The sequence below is a fragment of the Trachemys scripta genome, chromosome 3, assembly GCF_013100865.1.
Source record: "Trachemys scripta elegans isolate TJP31775 chromosome 3, CAS_Tse_1.0, whole genome shotgun sequence".
Taxonomy (NCBI): Eukaryota; Metazoa; Chordata; order Testudines; family Emydidae; genus Trachemys; species Trachemys scripta.
In genome coordinates, this window is record NC_048300.1 from 17,487,078 (window position 1) to 17,510,844 (window position 23,767).

General features: G+C 44.2%; 1 protein-coding gene across 2 annotated transcripts in view; it reads right to left on the bottom strand.

The window, feature by feature from the left end:
- The window catches only part of SPRED2 (sprouty related EVH1 domain containing 2), an 88,030-nt gene extending 75,855 nt beyond the window's left edge, over window positions 1-12,175 (bottom strand). The window contains exon 1 of one of the 2 annotated variants that reach the window (XM_034764229.1): window positions 11,703-12,175. In XM_034764229.1, coding sequence (XP_034620120.1) covers window positions 11,703-11,749 — 47 coding nt within the window. In that variant the 5' untranslated portion in view covers window positions 11,750-12,175. The remainder of the gene's footprint in view (window positions 1-11,702) is intronic. The other variant, XM_034764228.1, reaches the window with a different exon arrangement.
- Between the last annotated feature and the right edge of the window lie 11,592 nt (window positions 12,176-23,767).

The window sequence follows — 23,767 nt, forward strand, 5'->3', positions numbered from 1 at the left end:
GACTAATTATTTGACAACTTTCATTTTAAAACCAAGTTGATTTAAGACATCTGACTACAAAAGAGTATCAAAAGCACTCCTTACAAAAAGGACACATGCCAACATAATTTACTACCTTTACTCTCTCCTCCCTCCAGCCACCGATAAAATAAATAAACAGTCTCATTTTAATAGCATGTAAAGAAGGAGAGGACAGGCGGGAGAATACAACCAGCCTGCTACCTTTTGTGCCAAGTTTTAGTCAGGAGTGAATTATGATGGCAGAGTTATAAATCCTAAGAGATAAAGTTTCCACTACAAATTTTTAAGTATAAAAGCACCAGCATGCACCACTACAATATCAGCCGTCAAACTACCACGGTTTGAATCGGACAACCACTGACTCATTGGGTGGCCTTGGGCAAGTCACTTAGGTAGGGAAGCTAAGGTAGAGAGGCTAAGAGACAGAGTTGGTAAAACAGCAGCAAGCCTGCTGTGGCAATGAAGTTAATTATCTTAGAAAGACAGTACCAAACTTTGAACATTTAAAGTTCTATATATTTAACAGAGTCCTTAAAATTAAATGAATGATTTCATAAACTTCTGGGGCTCAAAGGATTAGATGGTCTATTTACCCTCATACAAGCATTTAAAAGTCAGTCTATTTGTAAATAGCTTGCAACAGCCCATGCAGGAGCCATGCAGGAATGTTTGAATTTATGCTCTCATTAACCCTACGGATGCCTATTGGCATCCTTCCACTGCACTACTTGGCTAACAACATGGGGAAAATGTATATCTGGTGCTTTAAAAAGCAGTTTTAAAGATCATGAGAGTTATCAGCTTTAGCTCCAGTGTTGCGGGCTGTCAATTCCCACTCTGAAATCACTAGGTAGCAGTCCTGTTGCCAAAGGAGAGGAGGATGTGCAAGAGGAAATACACTCAGGCCCTGCCCCTGCTGCAACTGAATATCAGAGCATTAGCCAATGGAGTCACAACCTTAACTCACATTTGTCTCAACTTGAGGCAAAACACACTCTTCTTTATATGTTGTAACTTGAAGTATTAGTAACCTTATAGCAGCTTTGGGGCATACCTTTCTGCTCATAAACCACATAAACAGGTAGATTACTTTCCACGTGTTAAAATGCGGGAGCACCAAATTGTTAAGACATGTTAATGGAAAAAAATATACTGAAAACATATGTGAATTAGCATCCTGGCTTCCACTGAACATAGCATGTAATATAGTCAGCCATGGAAGCACTGTGATAGGGCGTTAAACACCGCTCATAGAGAACATTTGGTGTCACCCAGTAGGGACCACTCTGTAGATGCTGTCTGGCAGCACTTCAGCTGCAAGAAACAATTCATTACTGATTTTTCACAATGCAGACCACTCTGTTTGTTTCAGAGTGGTGTTTAAAAGAAAAAATAAATGCTTACAAGAGGAATGCCTAGCAGAAGGGTGAACAGGTGGCCTTTTTGAGTTTGGGTGATCTTTTTAGAACTGCTTTTTCCACTGCATAAGGACAAAAGCAAAAAGATACCATACGAGTCTCGTTTGGAGACACTAGTTCAAAATAACCTTTAGGTCACATGTGAAGTGATGTCAGTGATATCAATCTAATCCTCAGTGGGCATTAATCCAGATAATAAAGCCACAGTTTAATACAATTCCAAATGCTGAAGGCAAGGGAGGAACCAGACTGGTGGTGTAGGCCAAGGCAGAGGGCACTTGGTCAGCTGTTTGGGGAAGAACAAAAAGAGATTTCCTCTAATGTTCTTCAGTGCCATCATCAGACTTTCATTAATAAAATTTAATGAAATTTTAATAAAAATGAAACCAATATTTTCCCCACGATAGTAACTACTACACATACCTGTTTAAACAAGTCCACTGGCAGTTAAATTATTCAATATTATAAAATGACTGAACAGGAAACTAATCTTGCTCAACTACTAATAGTTTATTAAAGTGATGTTATGCATTTCAATGGATGAGGAAAAACAGAGTCCTGAGTCCTAATAGAACTTGGACTAATTTGAAACTCTAAGCATATTTTTTTATTCTGAATAATAGACTTTTAAACTCTGAATGTTTCCAAGTCTTCACATGCATTCAAGTGCTAAGCAGAAATCCGCTTTTAAAAATGTAGGTCCTGATCCAGAAATGGGGCTCCACACAAGTGCAGGGGTCTGTCTGTACAAAGCAGCTTGCAGGATGGGAACCTTTACTTTCACATAGTACTTACTGATATTTAAAAGCTGCCATCAGCTTTTGCACAAGACTCTGACTTTAGTGGGAGTCCCTCATAAAGATCAATGGCTGGATCTGGCATCAGCGGACTCTACCTGCCTTGCCCAAAAGTTTCAAAAAAGATGTCTGCTCTTGTTGAGAGAGGAACATTGTTCCCAGAGAGAAACAGATACAGGAAGAGGTAGTTCTAAAAATAGTTTTGAAAGTCCTTTTAACATCTATGTAAAGTCTTAAAATAAAATATGGTAGATTTATCTAATATTTTACTAAGGGCATTGCACAGCCTAAATCTGCCTCCATAAATTTGCCGCTAGGCCACAGATACTGCACAACGGAGGCTGCTCCTTACTGAGATAGCTTTTAGCTCCTAAGATCAAAAGCATAGCCCGTCAATGGTGACCTAAGCCCACTTTCTTCACAAGTTAGTTTGACAACAAAATTGCCCTATGGCTACTTGGCTTACACAAGTGTCGGAGATAAAGGAGAAGCCCAGTAGTTTTGGTACCGAGTTGTGAATCCCCCAGCTTGCCAAAACGAGGAAAGTTCTTTCCTGGCTAACAATCAATTAGTCAAAGAGGGCTTTATAACTGGGCCAGAAAGCATCTTCCCCTGGCTGTCCACTCCTTGAAGAGTTTACCCAGAGTGTAGTAAGGGGGATCTTTGGCCAAATATTCCCCTTAAAGTTACACCTGGAGAGAGGATTTTTTTTTGTTTTTGATTGTTTGTTAAAGTTGTGATCAAAGCAAGTCCAACAAGAAAGTTATATGAACACAGATGAAACAGGCCACCGACTAACATGGATTCTAATTTAGCAGTTTGAGAGTTGGTTAAACCTCAAGCAATAGGTGGTAACCTGGTTAAAAAATGACATGTATTTACAACCCTGAAAGTGAGTTTATAATACTATTTTGTGATGTAATTTACTTTTAAGGTAAGCATCCAGTTCTACTGCATTAAATATCTGGCATTCAAAAAGGTATTTGGCTGGCATATGTAATGGGCTCATTAAGAGAGATTCTTTTCCTCTATGGCTAGTCAAAACAGCAAGTAATTTTGGGCAACATCCCTTAAAAAAAAAGGGGGGGGGGGGGAGACAGGATTTTGGAAATAGATTCTGAGGCAAGAAAACTGAAATGCAGTGATGGCAGGTTCTCCCTTGGGAGGAGGAGCGAGAGAGCAGCAAATGATGGAACAGAAACAGGGGAGGAAAGGACAAGTGTGAGAGACAAACAGAATAAGGGAAGGGGGTTAAAAAAGGAGCTAAAAATAATAATTCTTCAGAACAAAAAATGAAACAGGAAGAATGTGAGCAGAAAAGGAGACTGAAAATTCCACCTAAAGAGAAAAGTGAGCAGTTTATTATCTCTCTGCAGAGAGTGTATGACGTGTTCAAACTGTTGCCTGACGCACATTTTGTTTAACTTCATTGGGAGAAAATTCTCTCCCAATAAGTATATTCTTGTCTCTAAATTAAAAATTAAATTTAGCAAGGGTATATAGGTGCAGGGACAATACAGTCAGTACTCTGATATTTCATTTAATATAGTGCAATCCTTTCAGGGGAGGGAATAACAACATCTGGTACCAGAGTAGGTGACTTTGGCCTACCCACGTAGTATACATTAGCTCAAATGTTCGTCTAAGGAAAACGTCTAGAAATGAAGTACAATGATGCTTTTTGGAAACAGAGCACAGAATTAAGACTTACAATAAGGTTAATTTTCATATCCTAAAAGCATTTATGTTACATTACATAGAAACTTTTGAAAAATGAACAATACTTAGTAAGTTTTAGCCAGTCATTTTTTTTATATTACAACAGTCCCACGCTGGAAAGAAAGACTATCGGTGATTATCATTTATACTGTGGTAGTGCCCAAAGCCCCAGTCAGGATCAGGGTCCCAATGAATTAGGCATTGTTCAAACTTTCAAGAAAAGAGAATCCCTTCCCCCAAAAGCTTACACTCTAAAAGACATAACACACACGAAGAGTAGGGAGTAAATGGAGGCAGAACTTAAGTTATCAAAGTGATACCTGGCACAAACCTTAGAGCTTGTCTGCATAGGGAAATACTCCAGCGTAGCTATAGTGGAAGAATTATTCTGGAATAAAGTCAGAATACAGCATCCACACAGGGAGTTAAACCGGATAGATACAGCAGAATAGTTATAATTATTGTACTATAGCTATGCTGGTCAATTTCCCCATGTACACAAGCCCTGTGTTTCTTTTTAAATGGGGTTGGGGGTGAGAATTAGTAAAACCAAACAAAAGCAAAGGCAAAAAGAAGGGGAAGAAGAAGGGAGAGGAAAGGAGGAAGAGTGTATGGAAGGCAGGGACAACGAGGCAGAGCTATTAAGGGAGAAAAGCAGGAGGAGTCTGAGGCAAAACAATTGGCAAATAAATAAAGGCGCCCCAAAAATCAAGTTGTAAGAAGCTGACACCACAGACCAAGAGTTTGGAAGATGCCCCACTACCCCTACCTCTTACTAGGGATGAGGAGGGCCTTCACTTCTAGTGGCTGGTTCTGCTGCTGGGAGCTCCTCTTCTTCTCCCTAGGTCTTATGACTGGGGAAAGGCTGCAATACCCCCTCTTCAGTTCCTGCTGTGCATAGTGTACGTTTGCTGGTGATTACATTTTCAGTCCATTTCAGTCTATTTGGCAAAGGAAATAAAGTGCAAGGATTCTCCTTATACTCCTATTTGCTAGATTTCAATCCTAAATATTTAATAGCAGTCCAGTGAGGAAAGACTTGCAGAGAAAACCAAGAGAATTAGCCATCCAGTCACCTCAACTAAATGGATAACTGGCTTAAGTATTGCATTTCTGGCGGTCTGCGCACAAGATGCAACATCAGGTAGGCTAGAAATTCACTCTCCTATTTCATTTAGTAGAATCTATGAAATTATACCCTCACATCAGAGCCAATATACCATCATTTCTTGCTGTCTACACTACCATGGCAGTTTAAATACACAAACTGACTAATCTGTTCAGCAAATAGGTTATGTATCAAAGACTTCGCCTGCACCTGTAGTTTCTGATTATGTACTTTTGTTGATCAGTTCTGTAGCTATTTGTCTGCCCACAATGTAAACTTGTATTCGTGTAAATTTCAGTTTCTCGTATGAAGGCATTCTTCTGCCTTTCAACAAACATGCACAATCCACTGAAGTCAACAGGAGCTGCACATATCTTCTTGAGCAGAATTTAGTCCCAAGATACAAGGATATATAGGGTACAACCTTGCCAGGTTGCAAGTATTCTTAATTCCTTTACTTCAGTGGAAGTTGAGTGCACCCAGAATATGACAGGCTTGAGCCGGTTTTATACCATTTGCTTTGGATTTGTTCTAAATGGCAATGGTCCCTCTGAAGATATAAAAGGTATTCTACTGCCTGACAACTCCGCTCCCAGGTTTTACCCAACTGGAGGATAATTTCCTTTCCTCCAGCACAGTGATGATGAGTAGAGTTCGTTTAATAAACTTGACAGTGTGTGTTGGAAAGCAGAGGAATTGGATGGCTCAAGGGATTTATAGTGGCATTCAGTTGCCTTTTGTCTCAATGTCACTGGTTCTAATATGGCTCAGTCTGAGGGACTGAAAGTGAATGCTATCCGATGGTGGTTTGCTGGCCTAACAAACAAATGTATCATTCAAATCCAGCTCTCAGAGCGCTACATTAAAAACATCCCACTACGTTGAATACTCTTGTTTGAAGTGTCAGGATTTAACAAACCTGCAGAGGAAATAAATCTTTCAGTCCTTACTGCTGTTTTGCCGGATCAGGAATGAGGCACACTGCAGGGCAGTCCATTGCCCCTGCCTGGGCTGCATCTGTTTTATAAGTAGTAAACAACCTCTAGTTCCAGGGCTGTCAATCTGAGAACCACACTTGCCCAGAAAAAAAAACAAAAAAGGGTTAAAAAGGATGTATGGGCTATGGACTTTTTTGTCCAACTGAAGGCAAATTATTTGATTCTCCCTTATCACTTTAGCTTCCCAATACCTGAACTTGCTGTTCTATAAGCTGAGCTTGTCTGTAATTAAGAGTAAAGTGCTACCGCTGGTGAGAAATATGGTGCACCTCTACCAGTTCTGTTCCTCCCCTGTTGTCTTGACTTCTCTTCCTCTTGCCTTTCTCACTTGACCATGTGCCACATACCATTCCCATAAACCATTCAGGATGTAGTATAAATACATAAATAAACAAACCTATGAGTCCCTTTAAAGCCCTGGCCTGGGATAAGGAAGTAGAAGGTGCTAGATTCAATTATCACATCTCATTAAGAACTTCCCTTGAAAATAGTTCTCAATGCAATTGAATACATTAGCTAGTTATTTGTAGTATTTTTTTAAAGTAATATATAAACCTCAGAAATAATCATATTACATTTTTAGGCCAAAAAGTGAATGGTTAAATTTTGGCAAGCCTGCATTTCCTGACCCAAGCAATGATGTCACGACACACAGTATGGCCAGTGTCTTCCTGCACAGCTCATACTCATGACCAAAAAAAAAAAAAAAAAGGGCAATCAGTTGTTTATTACATGTAGGAGAAAGTAATCAGTAATGCGCAATAGAGAAAGTTACTCTGAAAATGAGACAAGTCTAATTCTAAAGGGCAACCTTAAAGCTTGAATATTTTCAGTATTCACAGTACGCACAGTGGTGATTTATTGCTCTTAGTTTCAGTGGTGGGTGGGATCGGTGTATCTGAGACAATAAAACCAGCTGCAAAACATGCCAATGCAAAGTTAATATTCCACTTTAAACTGTTATTTGAAACATTTCAAGAGGACTGCTAGTCATATTTGCAAAGTTTGGGATGGGTCTCTACTGTTTCTAGAACCAAGTTTCTGCAAGGTCAGCACCCCATAGCATAATTGCTACAGACTTTCATAAAGCAACTTTGACACCTCTAATCAGAGTCACAAACTATTTGCTTCCCAGCCAACTTAATGCCATGAATAAGCTACAGGTGGCTGGTGGAGGAGCTAAGGCCAGTTTATTTCTGAATGAGAGCATCCACACAAGGGTTTAATGTGCTATATCTTCACACTTCCAGTTAATTTGTCTTAACTTTCCTGAGTGTCCCCATATAGTCAAGCCCTGAGACTAACTTAATTATCTTGACACAGAACAACAAACAATGCTACACACAAACACATCCTCATTTTCTGACCTTTTCCATTTAATTACTTCCTGTGACAACTTCTGGCACTGGGGATATGCTCAATGAAAGTAGCATTAAATATAACTGATTTTTGTACATGAAAATTCTTCCCAGTGAAACCCGTAAACACATCACCAGCAACAAGTAATAATAAATTAACATCTGTACTGAGCATAGAATCAACTAACCTATATTCTTCAATTGTATAGAAAATTATAATACTTACTGATATTTAAAAGCTGCCATCAGCTTTTGCACAAGACTGACTTTCGTGGGAGTCCCTCAAAGATCAATGGCTGGATCTGGTATAGACAATTATAGTGGAATGGCCCAGAGGAACATGGAATTTAACATTTTTTTAATGTCTCTCAGCTTCAACTCACTCAACATTACATCTTAATTAGGTTTAAGTTTTATTAAATATTCCTATTAACACCAACATGGATTAGAAGTACTGTGGTGATATGCAGATGTGGAAAGGAACGGGGAAGGAAATAAAGCTCTAGAAGCCGAAAGAGGCATTCTGTGCAATGACAAATGCACCTTCAACTATTGATACTAATCTTGCAAACACTCAGTTTGGATTTACAAATGGTTAGAGTTGTTCCAAAGTTTGCTCAGTTCAATACACTAAAACAAAACAAAAACATTAAAATTACCTTGAAGAAGGTTGTTTTAGAATTCATGTCAACACTGGCTATTTTTGTAATCTAGTTGTTACATTTGCTCAGAGTGTACTCAGGGAACTAGAATAATTAAGCAGATCAGAGCCAGATATCAAGGGCAAATAGAAGAGCTTATTACCACTGTTCAGAGAGCTTGAAGAAATTGATCAGAGACTGGTCCTTACTTCTTTTTACTGAAGTGAAAAACACCGTACAAGTCACTACTTCAGCAACACTATCCATCAATTTAGGATAGGAGGTGAAGAATTACTTATAAAGGAAATTACAGAGAATATTGAGGCAAGTCATAATGTAAACTGCCTGAATTGTACTGCAGCAATCCGAGTTTCACTAGAACAAACATGATTACTCTTGCAAATACTTGCTCAGGATGTTTAATGACCATAAGTGGTCAGGCCCTCTGCTTTACATTTGACCTGAAAGACAGCACCTCCAACAGCCATGATGACAATTAGCACTATACTGGGAAATTGGTTCAATAGTTACCCAGACTTAAAGAGCGCTGCCCACTGAGTCACCTGCACCACTTCCTCTCACCCATGAGATTTTCTAGTAAATCACACATTTAAATAATGGCCAGGGACAGCTTTGCTTGGTTAAGCTGTGATGATCCCAAGGCAAGCTAGTGTGGCATTGCTTCCCGCCCCCACCCCTCCAAAAAAACACCAAAACCCAACCCTGACAAAATAAAGTAGTCTTGAGTTAGTTTCCTTTTTAAAAGCATGCCAGAAATGCAAGTATAAGCAGTGGAACAGTTACAAGGGAAAATTATTCTAAAACAAATCAGAATGAACCACTGAAAATCAAAGCATCAGATTTCTGAACAGAATTCTCTCAATTTCCTAATATGCTGTTTTAAATCAACATCCATTCTGGCAGCAACCCCCAAATACACTTAGAATATTCTGTCATCTAATACCATAAAAAGTAAAATATTGTTTAACTAGATAAAAGAGCATAAATAAACACAACCACTAACCACCTTAATCCATTGTAAACCAGAAAGTTAATTTCTTCACTACAAATTAACTGTGCTTAGACGTGGCCTACCAGGCTAGAAAGCGTGGCAACCATTTTTTGTAATACTACTGAAAAAGCCACCCTACAGTTTGTTTATTTGTTTTAAACCTAGCTTTATTAGTGGAGAAAATCCATACGATAAATGGGACTATTATTTGGAAGAATTGCCATAGTCTGCTAGACTTCAAAATAATTTATCACAATTTCATAAACTATGCAGATATTTTACGGCTTCTCCATTGAGAAATGCCAAAAATATAATCCCTCTTAACACCTGGGTTGAAGTTAAAAGCCATTTCCTTCATCACTCTTTCTGCAACAATCTGATTTAGTGTTGGTTCGGTTTTTAGCTGTAGTGATAACACAGGACACGCCACTGAACTACCATTTCTATTGTAAATAGGAATAAAGCTGTACATTTTTAACAATGTTTTAAAATACCTGCAGTAGTTGTAAGTATGGGTCTAATGCCAAATACTGAAGCATATACCTGTTTTATATGTTGAGACTCATTTTTCTGTCTGTCAAACCCAGAAAAAGAAAGCCAGGAACAATGTTTTGGTGAGTACAGACAGCTCTTAAATAGGTTTCTGTAATATTGTGATAACATCTTTGTTAATTTATTTTTGAGACCAGTCCTCTCAATAATTATGAAATAAATGCAAACATGGCGTCCCCAGCATTTACCCACAAAATCTTCTAGAAGTATTAATCTATTTATTTGCAAATACTGTTAACACTGACAGGTTTAACTGGAGAACACTTCCAAGAAAAAAGCATTACCATATTGGAGGAGTCCAGCTCTTTCTATTCTATTGCTATTGAAATAGAAATGTCACACTAGCAGTCTGAGCTGTATATTAAATATCTTGTGTGTTTTTTTGACGACTACTGCCATATTTCACTGGAGGAAGGTTACATACCTAAGATGTGATCCTGCAAACACTAAAAAACATGTGCTTTATGTTTATTTAAACATGCATGTAAGTGACTGCGGAATCGGAGCCATTATTATAATTGCCACAATGGAACAGTTGAATAAGTTATACAACAATTACTTTTTTCTTCAACCATGTCAAATCAAAATTTCTGGACAAAATGTGAGGGCATGGGTCTTAAGAACTGCAGAAGCAGAGGGTAGTGCATTTTTAATAGGCATTTCCCCACACCAATTACTTTTAAGCAGGGTCCAGTGTTATTTTATGGTTTGACATTTAACCTTTTATTCATGTTTACTACCATTCCTTGCATAGGATGTGCAAGGTTCATTAGTTGCAATAGGTATACAGACAGTGGAATCCCCAAGTCAAGTGTGGATACCGCATTCCTGCATAAATCTTCACACAAACCAACAGGCAGGAACTGCTCTTCCGAGCGCGTTGACGATCATCCAAATTAGGGGCAACAGTGACAATATCTTCCCCACGTCTGCGAGATTACACCTTCGACATCGACCGCCCCTCGCCTGTGCTGCAAAACTGAGTCACTTCCCCTTCCCCGCAGCGCATGGAGAAGAAGGTGGTCTGGGGCCCATAAGTGCTGGGTTGTTGTTGTTTTTTTTTTTTTCTTTTGAGAGGGAGAGTTTCCCAGCCAGGCCGAGTCTCTCCCCGCCAAGCCCTGCGGGCAGCAACCGCGCACAAGGCAGCCGGAGCGACTGAATGGGACAGGCTAAAGGTTACCGGATTTATGAATGCCAGGATCATGTGACAATAACGGGAACCGTCTTATTCACAAACAGCCGCCGCCGCCGCGCCACTGGCTGAGCCGGCCCGCGGGGCAGGGAGAGGCAAGCTCTGCTCCCGCCCGCCGCCAGCCGTGCACCCTGCCCGGCGGGGGAGGCAGAGCCGAGTCCCAGCCGCCCTCACGCCAGGGCAGGCTCCGCACGAGTGTCCCAGCCCCCGCCGGCAGGCCAGGCACGCTCCGCCGGGCGCCCCGGACCTCCCCGTCGCCCCGTTTGCACGGCACCTTCCCCCAGGCCCACGCCGTTGCTGGGTCCCCGCGGCAGCCCCGCCGGGCCGCTCCACCAGCGGCCAGCCCCGCACGCCGCGCCGGGCCCTCGCCTGCCTGGACAGGGTGTTTTTTTTTTTTTATGAATGAAAATGTGGTATGCAAATGAGGACGATTCAAGAAAAAAGAAATGGCGGATGTGAGAGCTGCAGCGCGCACACCCCGGGGGAGGGGAGGGGACTGCCCAGGCTGGAGGCACTAGCGGGGGGCTTCCGAGAGCCAGGCTGGGCGAGCGGGGAGCAGCAGGGCAGAGCCCGGGGGGAAGGGAGCAGGGTTAGTAGGACCGCTCGTATAGCCGAGGCACAGACAACACACTGGGCCTCCCCGGCCGCGGGACCTTCCTGCCCCCTCCCCCCAGCAACAAAGGCTGCAAAGACTCGCACCGTGCACCCAATGCACACAGCAGGGGCCCTGCAACCAGCAAGGGGGGGCGGGCTGGGCACGGCTGCAGGGAGCAGCAGGCATGCACCGCCCCCGCTGGCCCGGCCCGGGGTACCCCCCTCAGCAGCCCTTCCACGCACAAGTGCCACAACTTTGCCCTCCCCCAGGTGTTTATCCCCCGTCACTCACTCGTCTGGGTGGGTTTCCTCGGTCATTTTCTCCCCCTCTAGGCTCATCCCCCGCCGCGGGCAGCCGGGCTGCGCCTCCGCATCTTCCTGGGCTTCACATCGCGGGGGAGGCCGCCTGGCTGCGGGCGGGGGCCTGGCTCGGGGCGGGGGTGCTGGCCCGGTCAGCGGGCGGCGGCGGCGGCACGAGGAGCAGCAGCAGCGGCGCCCGGGTGCAGCCGGCGGCCCCGCGCGAGCCCCATCCCCGCCTCAGTCACTCCATGTCCGAGGCGCGCCGCCGCCGATGGCAGGAGGAAACTGGGCGGAAGCGATGACGTGATCGGGCAGCCCCGCTACTGCCAAAGCCGCCGCCGCGCGGCAGCCTCCAGTCCCGCCGGAGCGCGGGGACGGCGGAGCCCGAGCGAGCCGGGGAGGGGAGGAGACGCGTCTGCGAAGTAGGACCTCCCCCTACCTCCTCCTCTTTCTTCTCCGGCCGGCCGGGCCCAGCCGCGCTCGGCGTGCACGGGGCGGTGCTGCGCCAGACCCCCGCCCGCTGCCTCTGCCCCCCGTAGCCCTAGTCGGGCCCCTCCCTCTGAGTGGGCTCCCCCCCACTCCTGTAACCCGAGTCAGGCCCCTCCCGCCGCGTGGGCTCCCCCCCACCCCTGTAACCCCAGCCGGGCCCCTCCTTCTGCGTGGGCTCCCTCCCCCCTGTAACCTGGGTCGGGCCCCTCCCGCTGCGTGGGCTCTCCCACCCCTGTAACTCCAGCCGGGCCCCTCCCGCTGCGTGGGCTCACCCCACCCGTGTAACCCCGGCGGGGTCCCTCCTTGTGTGTGGGCTTCCCCCCACTCGTGTAACCCCAGCCGGGCCCCTCCCGCTGCGTGGACTTCACATCCCCCCACTCGTGTAATGCCAACCGGGCCCCTCCTGCTGTGTAGGATTCCTGGGGTCCCCTAGATAACCACAGCAGAGTCCCTCTGGACTGCATGGATCCCCCAGTGTAACCTCAGCTGGGCCCTTCTGTGCTGCATGCAATCCTCCTGTATCCTCGGCCCCCTGTACAGCATGGGACCCATCCCAGCCTGGCCCCACCGTGCTGCACAAGATCCCCCCATTTAACCTCAGCTGGGTCCCCCCGTGCTGCATGGGATCCCCGTATAACCTCAGCTGGGTCCCTCCATGCTGCATGGATCCCCCGTGTAATCTTATCCGGGTCCCTCCGTGCTGCAGGGGATTCCCCTCGTGTAACCTCGCCCGGGTCCCTCCGTACTATATGGGATCCCTCGTGTAATCTCGGGTAGGTCCCTCTGTGCTGCACAGGATCCCCTGTGTAACCTTGGGTGGGTTCCTTGGTGCTGCATGGGGTTTCTTGTTAACCCCTGCTGGGCCCCTCCATGCTGCATGAGATCCTCATGAACTCCAGCTGGGCCTCTCTGTGCTGCATGGGATCCCCCATGAAACTCCAGCTCAATACCTCTGTGCTGAATGGGATCCCCCTGTAGCCCCAGCCCCCTATGTAGCATGGAACCTCCCCCTCCCCCAGATTATCCCAGTCTGGCCGCTCTGTGCTGCATGGGATCCTCCAGACAACCCCAGCTCTAAGGACTGTATGGGATCCCCTATATAAGCCCAGCCCCCTGTTCTGCATTGGGTCCCCCGTAGAATTCCAGCACCTCAGTAATGCATGAGATCCTTTACATAACCCTAGTCCCTTAGTAATGTATCAAATCCCCAAATAACCCCAGCCCCTCAGTACTGCATCAGATCCCCAGATAACCCCAGCCCCTTGGTAATACATTGGATCCCCCAAATAACCCTAGCCCCTCAGTACTGCATCAGATCCCCAGATAACCCCAGCCCCTTGGTAATACATTGGATCCCCCAAATAACCCCAGCCCCTCAGTACTGCATCAGATCCCCAGATAATCCCAGCCCCTCAGTAATGTATTGGATCCCCCCCATATTACCCCAGCCGCTCAGTAGTGGTTCTGCCCCCCCATACAATCCCATCTGTCTCAAAAATGCATCTGCTTCTGTATAAATCCAGCCTCTTGATGCATCTGATCCCCAGGTAACCCGACCCCACAATATAACCCTGACCCCCTCAATAACGCAGCTGATCCCTCGTGAAACCCAAGACCCCAGGAATACATCTGCCCCTATATAACCACAGGTCTGTCTCAAAAATGCATCTGCCTTCATATAACCCCATGCCCTTCAATAACACATCTGATACCCCATATACCCCAAGGTCCTAAAGACGCATCTCTCTCTTATAACCCCATTCCCTGGAGCCTCAGACCCTACTCTTATTTAAGGGACAATATCTGTAACTGTCCTCCCCCCCCACACACACCCTTAGGGTCTTTGCAGGAATTTCTTCCACACCCATGAGTTTCAAAGCAGTTAAAAGGCACACCTTTTATTTTCCCTTCCCAAATGCCCCTACTCGTAGCTGCCAGATATGAATGGAGAAGGCCCTTGCTCCTGCCCAGCAAACGCAAAGGCCATTCATGCAAACAGAGCTTGAGCAGCGATTCTGTCCTCAGCTCACCCCCTTGTGCTCAGGGACTGCAGCATGTGCTACAGCTCTAGGCAGCTGTGTGCATGCTGGGACACACTGGTAAGTGGTAGTGTGAGAGATAAGGGATTTTTTTTCACTTTCTTTGCTTCTAGGCTTGTAAATCAAATCCCTTCATGTTAGTTTCATGCATTTGATTTGTTTTTGCATTTTTCATTGATTTTTGTCTTGTTTTCTGTTTGCCTTCATTTCACTTCACGCAGAGCTCTTTACTGTGGTGCCAGGTGGTTTGGTAGAGTTCAACACGCTCTCCCCCGAGCAGCGTCATGCTTTATAATAATAGTAATGCTTGGCACTTGTCTTCACACAAGCTGCATTGAATGATACTGGCATTGTAAAAATAATGAATAATAATGTTATGTATTTATATTACTTCCATATTTTCAGCACTATATAAATATAGCATCTTGTTACAGCAGATCCTCTATTTTACAAACCAATTGGGGATTGAGGTGTTCATAAAACTGAATATCTCACAATTACAGTAGGCATGGTGCATAAGTTCCAGTGCATCACTTTCTTGCTGTTTTTTAAACCACTGCAAATCGATTTCCAATGCATTTGAAGGCATCAGAATGTGAGGGATGTTAACTTGTTCTTCATCAACATCACGTTTGTTCTGTATTTTGTTTCTTCCTGTTTGGAAAAATAGTTCATATCACCGGTTGTTTGTAAGATTGTTGTTTGTAAACTTGAAGTTCTACAGTATTTCCAAGTATCAGAGGGATAGCCATGTTAGTCTGTATCCACAAAAACAACGAGGAGTCCGGTGGCACCTTCATGCATCTGAAGAAGTGGGGTTTTACCCATGAAAATTTATGCCCAAATAAAGGTGTTAGTCTTTAAGGTGCCACCGGACTCCTCGTTGTTTTTGTATTTCCAAGAGTCTCAAAGCATTTTACAGAATAAAGTACTTACCCCATGGCATATAGATTAAAACAAAAGCCTGTACTGTAAAAACTAGGGTATACACAGACAATGTACTATAATGGCTCCTCCAGGAGCATTCCAAAATGTTTTGCTTAACTTTTAATTCAAGAAACTTGTTCATACATCTAATCAGACAGCAACAAAGAGAAATTTCACTTTCTGTTCAATCTCTCTCTCTCCTTTTGCTGTTACTTGTTTTTGTAACTCACTTTATTGTACACTTATAATAATTATAAAGCACCTTCCCCAAAAGTGTATTCTAAAAAGATTCTTACACAGGGAAATATGGTAAGTCATGATTACTGTGTACTTTAAAGTGCATAGTATGAATGCTTATTATTGTGTAATTCTTGAGGCCACTCCAGCAGACACTTGCTACCGGGCATGGTGCTTACTACCATGAATAGTCCTATAGGTTTCAATGGGACTACTCATGGTAGTAGGCATTATACCTGGCAAGTGTCTTCAAGATCAGGCCCATAGTAAGGACGTATTATTCTCCAGTTCACGGACACCTGGGGTTATGTTATTCCAATCTGCACTATGAGTTCTTGCATGGCAAACAAGGCACTAAATAGTTCCATTATAGCGTGGGTCTCGCTGAGCTTGAACTAAATACCAAGACTGTGGCTAACCTTGTGTACCTGCACGCAGGGGATTAAAGGGATTAAGTCACCTCCTTCCTCCCCTGCACTGGCCGCCTGCATCACAGGTTATACTGTTGTGTAGACTAGCCTCTGCTGAGCTGCTACTCCTCCTCCCACATAAGTGGGCAGGGTCCGTATTGCTCTTCCATCCCCTCAACGCACCAGCCAGCATAGCTAGCCAACGAAAAGGGAAGCCACAGGAATAGATATGGTTGGTGGCAGATTACCTGCAGCAAGGGGGGAACTAGGGGCTCATATGTAACTCTCTCAGCCATAGTTTGGTCTTTGGTCTGCTCCTGGGGCAGCATAAATACGTGCTGCCCCTTCCTCAGGACCTGGGGTAACCGCCCAGTCAAGCCTTAAATTATTGACTGGGTTTAACCATCCCTCCCATCAGGGGGTTTTTAAAGTAAAGAAATAACCAGTTATTAGCTGTGTTTTACACCAATACTCTGATTTCTTAACAGGAAGGGGCTGATGAATATCTGGGATAGGACTTGTCAGAGCACTGGGAAGCTGACTTGCAGATTTTCAGCTGTTAGCATGTGGCAAGGCCTCAACTCCACTATCCCTGAGGAACCAGCTTTATGAAGACTGAAAGTGTGATGGCTGTTGTTGCTAGGAGCTGCAGCTGAATGCCCTGGGGGCCTGCAAGGTCATGCATGTCTGAGAGAGAGAAGCTACAAGTAAAGGGGAGCTGCTTTTCCAGACCCAAAAGGGCGGGAGAGAGGAGTGTGGCCCTGACCCACTGGCAGGTGGGTGACACCTGGGAGGGGCAAGAAGGGTTACATGCCCCTCCCCAGATGCCTGGGGGCACATTCAGCAGGGAACCACAGTGTTGAAAAGAGCAGAACGTGGGGCCGCTGGGCCCTCCCCAGCCCTTCCATGCAGCTGCGTCTCCTGTCTGGGGTCTGTACAGCCCCAGCGGAGGACAGAGTTGGGGGTGGTACAGCCACGCCAGAGGAGCTGCTGGCGTGGGGCCACCCGGCGGCCCCACATTCTGCTGCTTTAGCTGCTGTGGTTCCTGGGGGAGCCCTGCGATTCAGAAATCCGTATCCGCTGAAATCAGTACCTGGTGCAGCGGGAGGATAGAGGCTACCCCCCCAGGTAACGTGGGACGGGGCGGGGATGGAGAGAGCATGGAGGACCCGGGCTGGGGGCGGGTAGGGTGACCAGACAGCAAATGTGAAAAATTGGGACAGGGGGTGAGAGGTAATAGGAGCCTATATAAGAAATAGACCCAAAAATCGGGACTGTCCCTATAAAATCGGGACATCTGGTCAGCCTAGGGGCGGGGTAGGCGGGAGTCATGTGTGGAGGTCACGTGCCCCCCCCCTTTAGCTGGTGCCCCCCTTTGTGTCCCTCCCTTGATTCGCCATTGGCAGACTAATTGCCAGCTCCTCTCACCTGGCAACCTTCTTCTTTCCTTTCCTGTAGAAGAGGAGTTGTTGAAAACTGCATGCTATCATTAGAGGTGAGGGACAAAAGAATGGGTCCTGTGTTCCCATAAAATCCTTCTCAAGTCATGACCAAAGAAGCAACTTGCCCATCTTAGAAGCAAAGAGCCATTTCCATGAGGCATTTTAATACTGTTGTCTCTTGGCCCAAGCAATTAGCCAATATTCAGTTCCTTACCAGGTTAGATATTCCTTTTTATTCTAAAATCCTGTTTATTTACACTGAATCTACACAAAGTCCTGTTTCACTGACTGCAGTAGGAACAAGCAACAGGAGGCCGTTTCCTTTCACAGAAATCCACGCCTGCTTTCCAGCCAGTCCTGTGCCCCAAGAAGCTCTGTCTCAGGGTCATGATACCAATGCTTCTCTTGCTGTCCACTTGCTTTCTCCTAGCTTTCTGCTTCTCACAGACACACACAGCTACTGGGTTTTCAATCAGCCCCCAGGGGAACTCCTTGCTCAATTAACTCTGCTTCTGACTGGCTTTGCATGTAGTCTGGTCTCTTGGATGATGGCTATTGATTCAGCTTTCTTACTCCACAAAGAAGCCTGTTTGCTTTCTACTGTACATTTATCCTGCATTAAAGGTGGCTCACAGGGTCCGTGAGGTCCGAATTATGTATCTTCTGGTAGCCAGCACCCTCCAGCATAACAGTATCTATGCAGGTCCGCTATGTTGTTCTTGGCTATATGGGCACTGACAAAAATGGTATCATCCTTTACGTGCGACTGAATGTCTGCAAATACATTGTGAAATCCTTTCCTAGCTCTGAAAAAAAACAGAAAAAAAGTCATGTTGAGTTTGCCTCTCATAAGTGAAAACCCAGTAAGTATAATTATACATGAGGGACAAACACATGAGCAGCAATAGAAACTGATTTTTGGAAAATAAGATTTAATTTGTATAGTTGAGTGACCCTTACAAAAGGGGATAATGAAAAACCAAAATTCCACCATAATTGATTAGTAGTGGGGGAAAAAATATTTCTGTCCTGTCTAAGCTTTATTTCCAAGAAGGTCATCTTTGGCTGCTGTCCTATGGAAACTCCTCACCTGCGAGTCTACTTCTTATTCTAAATGGGAAATACCCCTTTTTAGCAGATACAATGAGCTTAATTTTAAAGGGACGTCAGATCAGTCTTAGGTAATTGTGAGTGGGAATCGTGGCACGTACATGTCTAACTACCTGATTGTGCTTGCAAATCTAAATGGCGTAATTTGTGCCAACAACTATTTGAAGGCTCACAATTGAAAGCCGTTTTTTGAAAACTTGGCTCATTAGGCACTCCACAACCTCTCTTCCCCACAGGCAGAAGTTGATTAAATTTACAAGGTCTATTTCAAGTCATGCTTACGCCAGTTTTGTGCTGGTTTAAGTCAACTTATTTCAGTTGGTTTATAGTGGTGTAAGTGAGCTAAGAATCAGATGATAGTGTCTAATACCTTAAAAGGAACAAAACATTCCTTTAGAGATACTGTAGGAATCATTCACTTGGTTTTGTCAGTTCACCACATTGAAGTTAAAATTACTTTGTCACCATTTTTTTCATAGTGCTGACTTTTGTTTTTGCTCTCTGTCATTTGTAAATATCCTAGAAAACAAACTTACTTTCCTTAATGATTTGGTCCTTGCCCTATATGTAAAGCACTTTCCCCCCCTGTGTTTCAAATGTTGCTGGGTTTAAAAGGCCATTAAATTCTATTACACCTTTTCATGCCAAAATGTCTTTGTACAGCAAAAGCACTGATGATGTCAGCAGAGTACTGAAAATAGTATTTGGTTGTTAACTGCTGCAGGACCAGAATGAGTATAGAAGATGGAACTAAGACATAGCAGGGGTTATGTGGAGAAAATAGTATGAGATCACGTAATTAAAGACTATATCATAATTAGGCTTGGAAGTCTTAGACTTGTACTTATCTATAAATGTCAATAAATATCAATTTCACTGTACACACAAAAACCGAAGAAAAATATTTCTATTGATGATAAAAGAAATTTAAAGGTAGGCAAAATAAGAAAAATGCTACTTGAGAACTTGTTGGAGTTTGACAAAGTTATTTACTTAGTATATTTTGACATGTGGTGTTGACAAGTTGTGTATTAACGGTCATAAAGCTTTAACTTTTTGAATCTCGATGGCATTAAGTAAATGTTTGAACCCCAATCATTTTCTGCAACTGTGAAAATTTAAATAGATAAAAACAAAAAAAAAAATGCTTAAAAAAGTTGAATATCTATTGAAGTTATCAAAATATAAAAATTGAATTCTGCTAAGCCTGGTCGTAATTAAGGCTGCGAATCATTCACGGAGGTTACGGCTTCCGTGACTTTCCGTGACCTCCGTGAATTTTGTAGCGCTGGTGCGCTGACCCCAGAACCACCCCAGCAGCTGGGGAAGCCCCGGGATCAACTGCACTGGCCGCTTCTCTGGCAGTCCCAGGTCACTGGAACAGTGGTCCAGGACCAGCGGTGGCGGGGCCCTGGGCCATCCCTGCCCAGACAAGAGGCGGTGGTGGCAGGGCCCTGGCCACCCCCCACCCAGAGTGGCAGCAGTGCTACGGGCCACCCCCCACCTGGACTGGCAGCGGGAGGGCCACGGGCCGCCACTCCCTCCCCCCAGCAGCGGCAGGGGGCCCCGTCCGATCCCCCTCCAGCAGCAGGGGGCCCTGGGTCGCCCCCAGCAGCAGTGTCACCCCGCGCTGCCCTGCCCCCAGCAGCAGTCTTCAGGAGCACTCCCTCCCAGCAGGTAAGGTTTAGTCACAGGTATTTTTAGTAAAAGTCATGGACAGGTCACTGGGCCATGACTTTTTGTTTATTGCCCGTGACCTGTCCATGACTTTTACTAAAAATACCCATGGCTAAAACGTAGCCTTAATTATAATGCACATGCACAAGGGGTCTGAATTAAGATTGTGGGGGCAACCTTAATTCTGGCATTTCCTAACTTTTCCATGCTTGACTTTGCAACCTCAATGTTCTTTTAATGTAATTCTTTTGTTTGTAATAAATACATAATGGTCAGACATGGACTCCTCTTAGACTTAAGAATTGGATTTTGTTCCATAACTCATTATAAAAGTAATTTCCCCTAGATCTCAGATTTGATCTCTGGTCTCACTATCAGAATAATTTGAGTGTTATTAACATAACTATTCTTTGAATTGTTTGCCCTGATATGCAACTTGAAATATATGGCTATTCAGTATCCCTTTAATATTTATGAATACTAAATGATAGTTTTCTGGTATTTGAAGCTATCATGCTGGTCCCATGGATAATGACTTAGAAACATCTGGCTTTTCTGAATGAAATATCCGAAAGATACAATGGTGGCTCTAAGCCATGGAAAAGATTGGATATTTTGAATGTCTCTCAGGGTTACATGTTCTATTTGTATATCCCTCCTTATTGTTGGTTGCATACAGTGTTACTATTCACACAGAGAATGCAGTTTTCCCTGTGATGTGATCATTCCAGTACAGAAAATTAGCCATTGGTGAGAGTACTTTAAAACAGCAGTTTCAGCTTAGTGTCTAGCTGCCTGATATGACTGTTCTACATTCTATTTTTTAAGGAAAGTTTATGATGCAAAGTTATATTGTAACTGCTTTAAAGAATAGATAGTGTTTTCACCCCTCAGCTCATAGAGAACTGAGAAACGGATCCTTTTTGACAGGAAAATGGAATTCACCAAACTTTGTTGTAGCATCAGCTGTCTCCTATAGTTGCTTTGGTTTAATGTGTCATCCTTTGCAATAATAAAGTTATTAGTTAAGTCTATAGTTAAGGTTATTTGCAGACTTCCATTCTAACCTCCTGCTTTTGCATACTCTCATCTTTCTTAGAAGTTCTTCTTTTGGGCTGAAACTTATTTAGGAGCCTAAATATGAGTTTAGGCATCTATCTTTAAACATCCAAGTTGAATATTTTGCTTTAAATAGTTTTGCCAGTGATTCACTCTGTGACCTGGGATGAGTGAGGAATAAACCCAAATAGTCCTGAATCCATCCATCAGAATAGTCCTTTGGCAAGCCGATTGTATTTTAAAAGCAACAAGAACGAGCATCAGTGTTTTCCCAGTGATGCTTCTCAGAATTTATAGCAGAAGCAAATAATCTAAGCTTGCAAACATGAACAGTTCAGTGTCGATGCATTCCTTAGATTGTAAAGTTTTGAAATATAACCTATAGATTCTTCACTTTGGGTGGGATTTTCCATTGGATCTTTTTTCGGTGTAGGGCTAGGAGGTGAGCATGTATCTTGAGGATTTTTTGTCACCTACCAATGGAAAGGAAATGGAGTTATAGTCAGCAGTGTTGTATCTTCACCAATGTGTAATTTTGAGATAAACAGAGAGCAGCACTGCAGGATATAGAGGATCTACAGAGTTGTAACATCATGTGGGAGAGTGAGATATGGCCCAAATTGCTGGAGTCTGCTGCTTTGCGTGAGATCTGGCAGTCCTAAAGTTCTTGTTAGGTTTTTATTGTGTTCTGTTTTGTTAATGGATGGAAAATACTCATTAACTTCTCTTATGAAGTCCTTTTATATTTCTTTATGCTTAAAAAGTATTTTTAGGCTATTAAAAAAAATCCCGTTTCACTTATATCTCTTGTTCCCATTTGGAACTCTGATCTAGCCTGAGCAGTAAACATTTAGAGATCTGTTTCCGTCATTGCCCGATGGTTTCTCTCGTTTGCATAACTTGCTTAGACATAAACAGAAGATGATAAACCCAAATCCTAATCTTAGATGCACATGACACATTGTCCTTGGGACACAGATAGTGTTAAAGTTCTTTGCTCTTGAATAGAATTGTGTGATGGGTTATTTACACCATCCTAGTATCCTGCTTCTGAAAGGGTTAATGTGGGCCTCAGAGGCCAATTAACCCATCTGTCTGCACCTGGAAGATGGGCCAGGCTTAATTAAAGATGAAGCCAAGATGGAGAGGAGCTAGGGGGGGTGAGTATAAGGAAAGGCAGCACAAATTAGAAGGAGGCTGTAAGAGGACAAATAATGCTGCAGTCCCTCTGAATAATGGAGTGTGGAAAATGGAAACTGGAGAGATACAGCGAAACTGTAGGATAGCACATGATCCAGCAGTGAGCCCTGACAAAAGAGCAAGACCTGGGCCTCCAGGGAAGAAATCCAGGAAGACGTTCAACTGAAGAGGAGCTTCAAGGGAATTTACTCCCCTGTGATGGGCCTGATGGGAGAGGGAAGCAGCGGAGAAGGAGAATCCTGGATTGGGACTGAGAGAAACCCAACTGACCGGCAGATGGCCTGGGGGTAGATAGGAGTGAAGGATCCAGAGTAGAGGCAAGGCTCCAGGGTGGTAACTCTTGAGAGCCAGTATTCTGCAGAGGAGCGGAGAGCTGGGAGAGGACCCAGGATGGATTAAAAGTTTAAGCATGAGAAAGGGACAAAAGTTGTTTTCATTGTGGTTTGCGTTTCCCTTCTGAGTTTGGTTACGAGACTCCAGGGAGAAGAAGCTGGGGGGCCACTACTCTGACAAAAAAGTGGAACAGGAAAAGAGCCCTGGAAGAGAGGAATATGTCATATATTGATGACCAGTGTTTGGCATATTGATACCCTGGAAGTGGTGGGACCAAAGGATGTGACCGGAAGGCTGAGTCACAAGAAGAGGCAGACTACCACATGACTGAAGCAACTGTTAGCAGGTGGCACTAGAGAGGAGTGCGTTGCCACACCACAGTGAGTCCACTCTTCTGCAACTTGCTGTTTCCAAAATCTAGAATTTCTCCTGCTTGATGACAGCAAAATATCATCAGAGTGTTGACAACACTAATGAGAAAACAATATACACAGTGGGATTCCTTCAGACAGGGTGAAGGCAGCAGGCTAGCGACACATTCCTCAGAAGCTCTGTTGGGCTTGAATTACTGGTGCTGCCTGGAGTGAACAGGAAACATTTGAATGTGTATTTTCTGTGTTATTTTACAGTGAGTTTTTTTTCTATTGATGGTTTTACATGCATGGTTACGATAAAGATGTTACAGCATCACGTATTGCTGTGACTTTCCAAATAGGGCCCCATTCAAGCACATTCCTTACTTCAAGCACATGAGTAGACCTGTTGACTTGAAGTTAAGCATGGGCATAAACTCTACAAATATTATAATATGTTCCTGTGACACAAGGGTTAAAAACACCTTTATTGTTTGGAAACATTTAAGAAATTAAGCCTAGAGCCTCCCTTCCCTATCTAGCATGTATTTCTGACCATTCAGGCCTCTGGGCTACACTGAAAATGTAGGTCAACATAGCTACGGCGCTATGCTGACATAACCTCCAGCATAGACGCAGGTGGGTCAACAAAAGAAAGCTTCTTTCAACCAAGCTACCTTCGCTTGGGGAGGCAGAGTTCCTACAGCAATGGAAAAACCCCTCCTGTCACTGTAGTCTGTGTCTATGCTACAGGATGACAGCAGCATAGTCATAGCGCTGT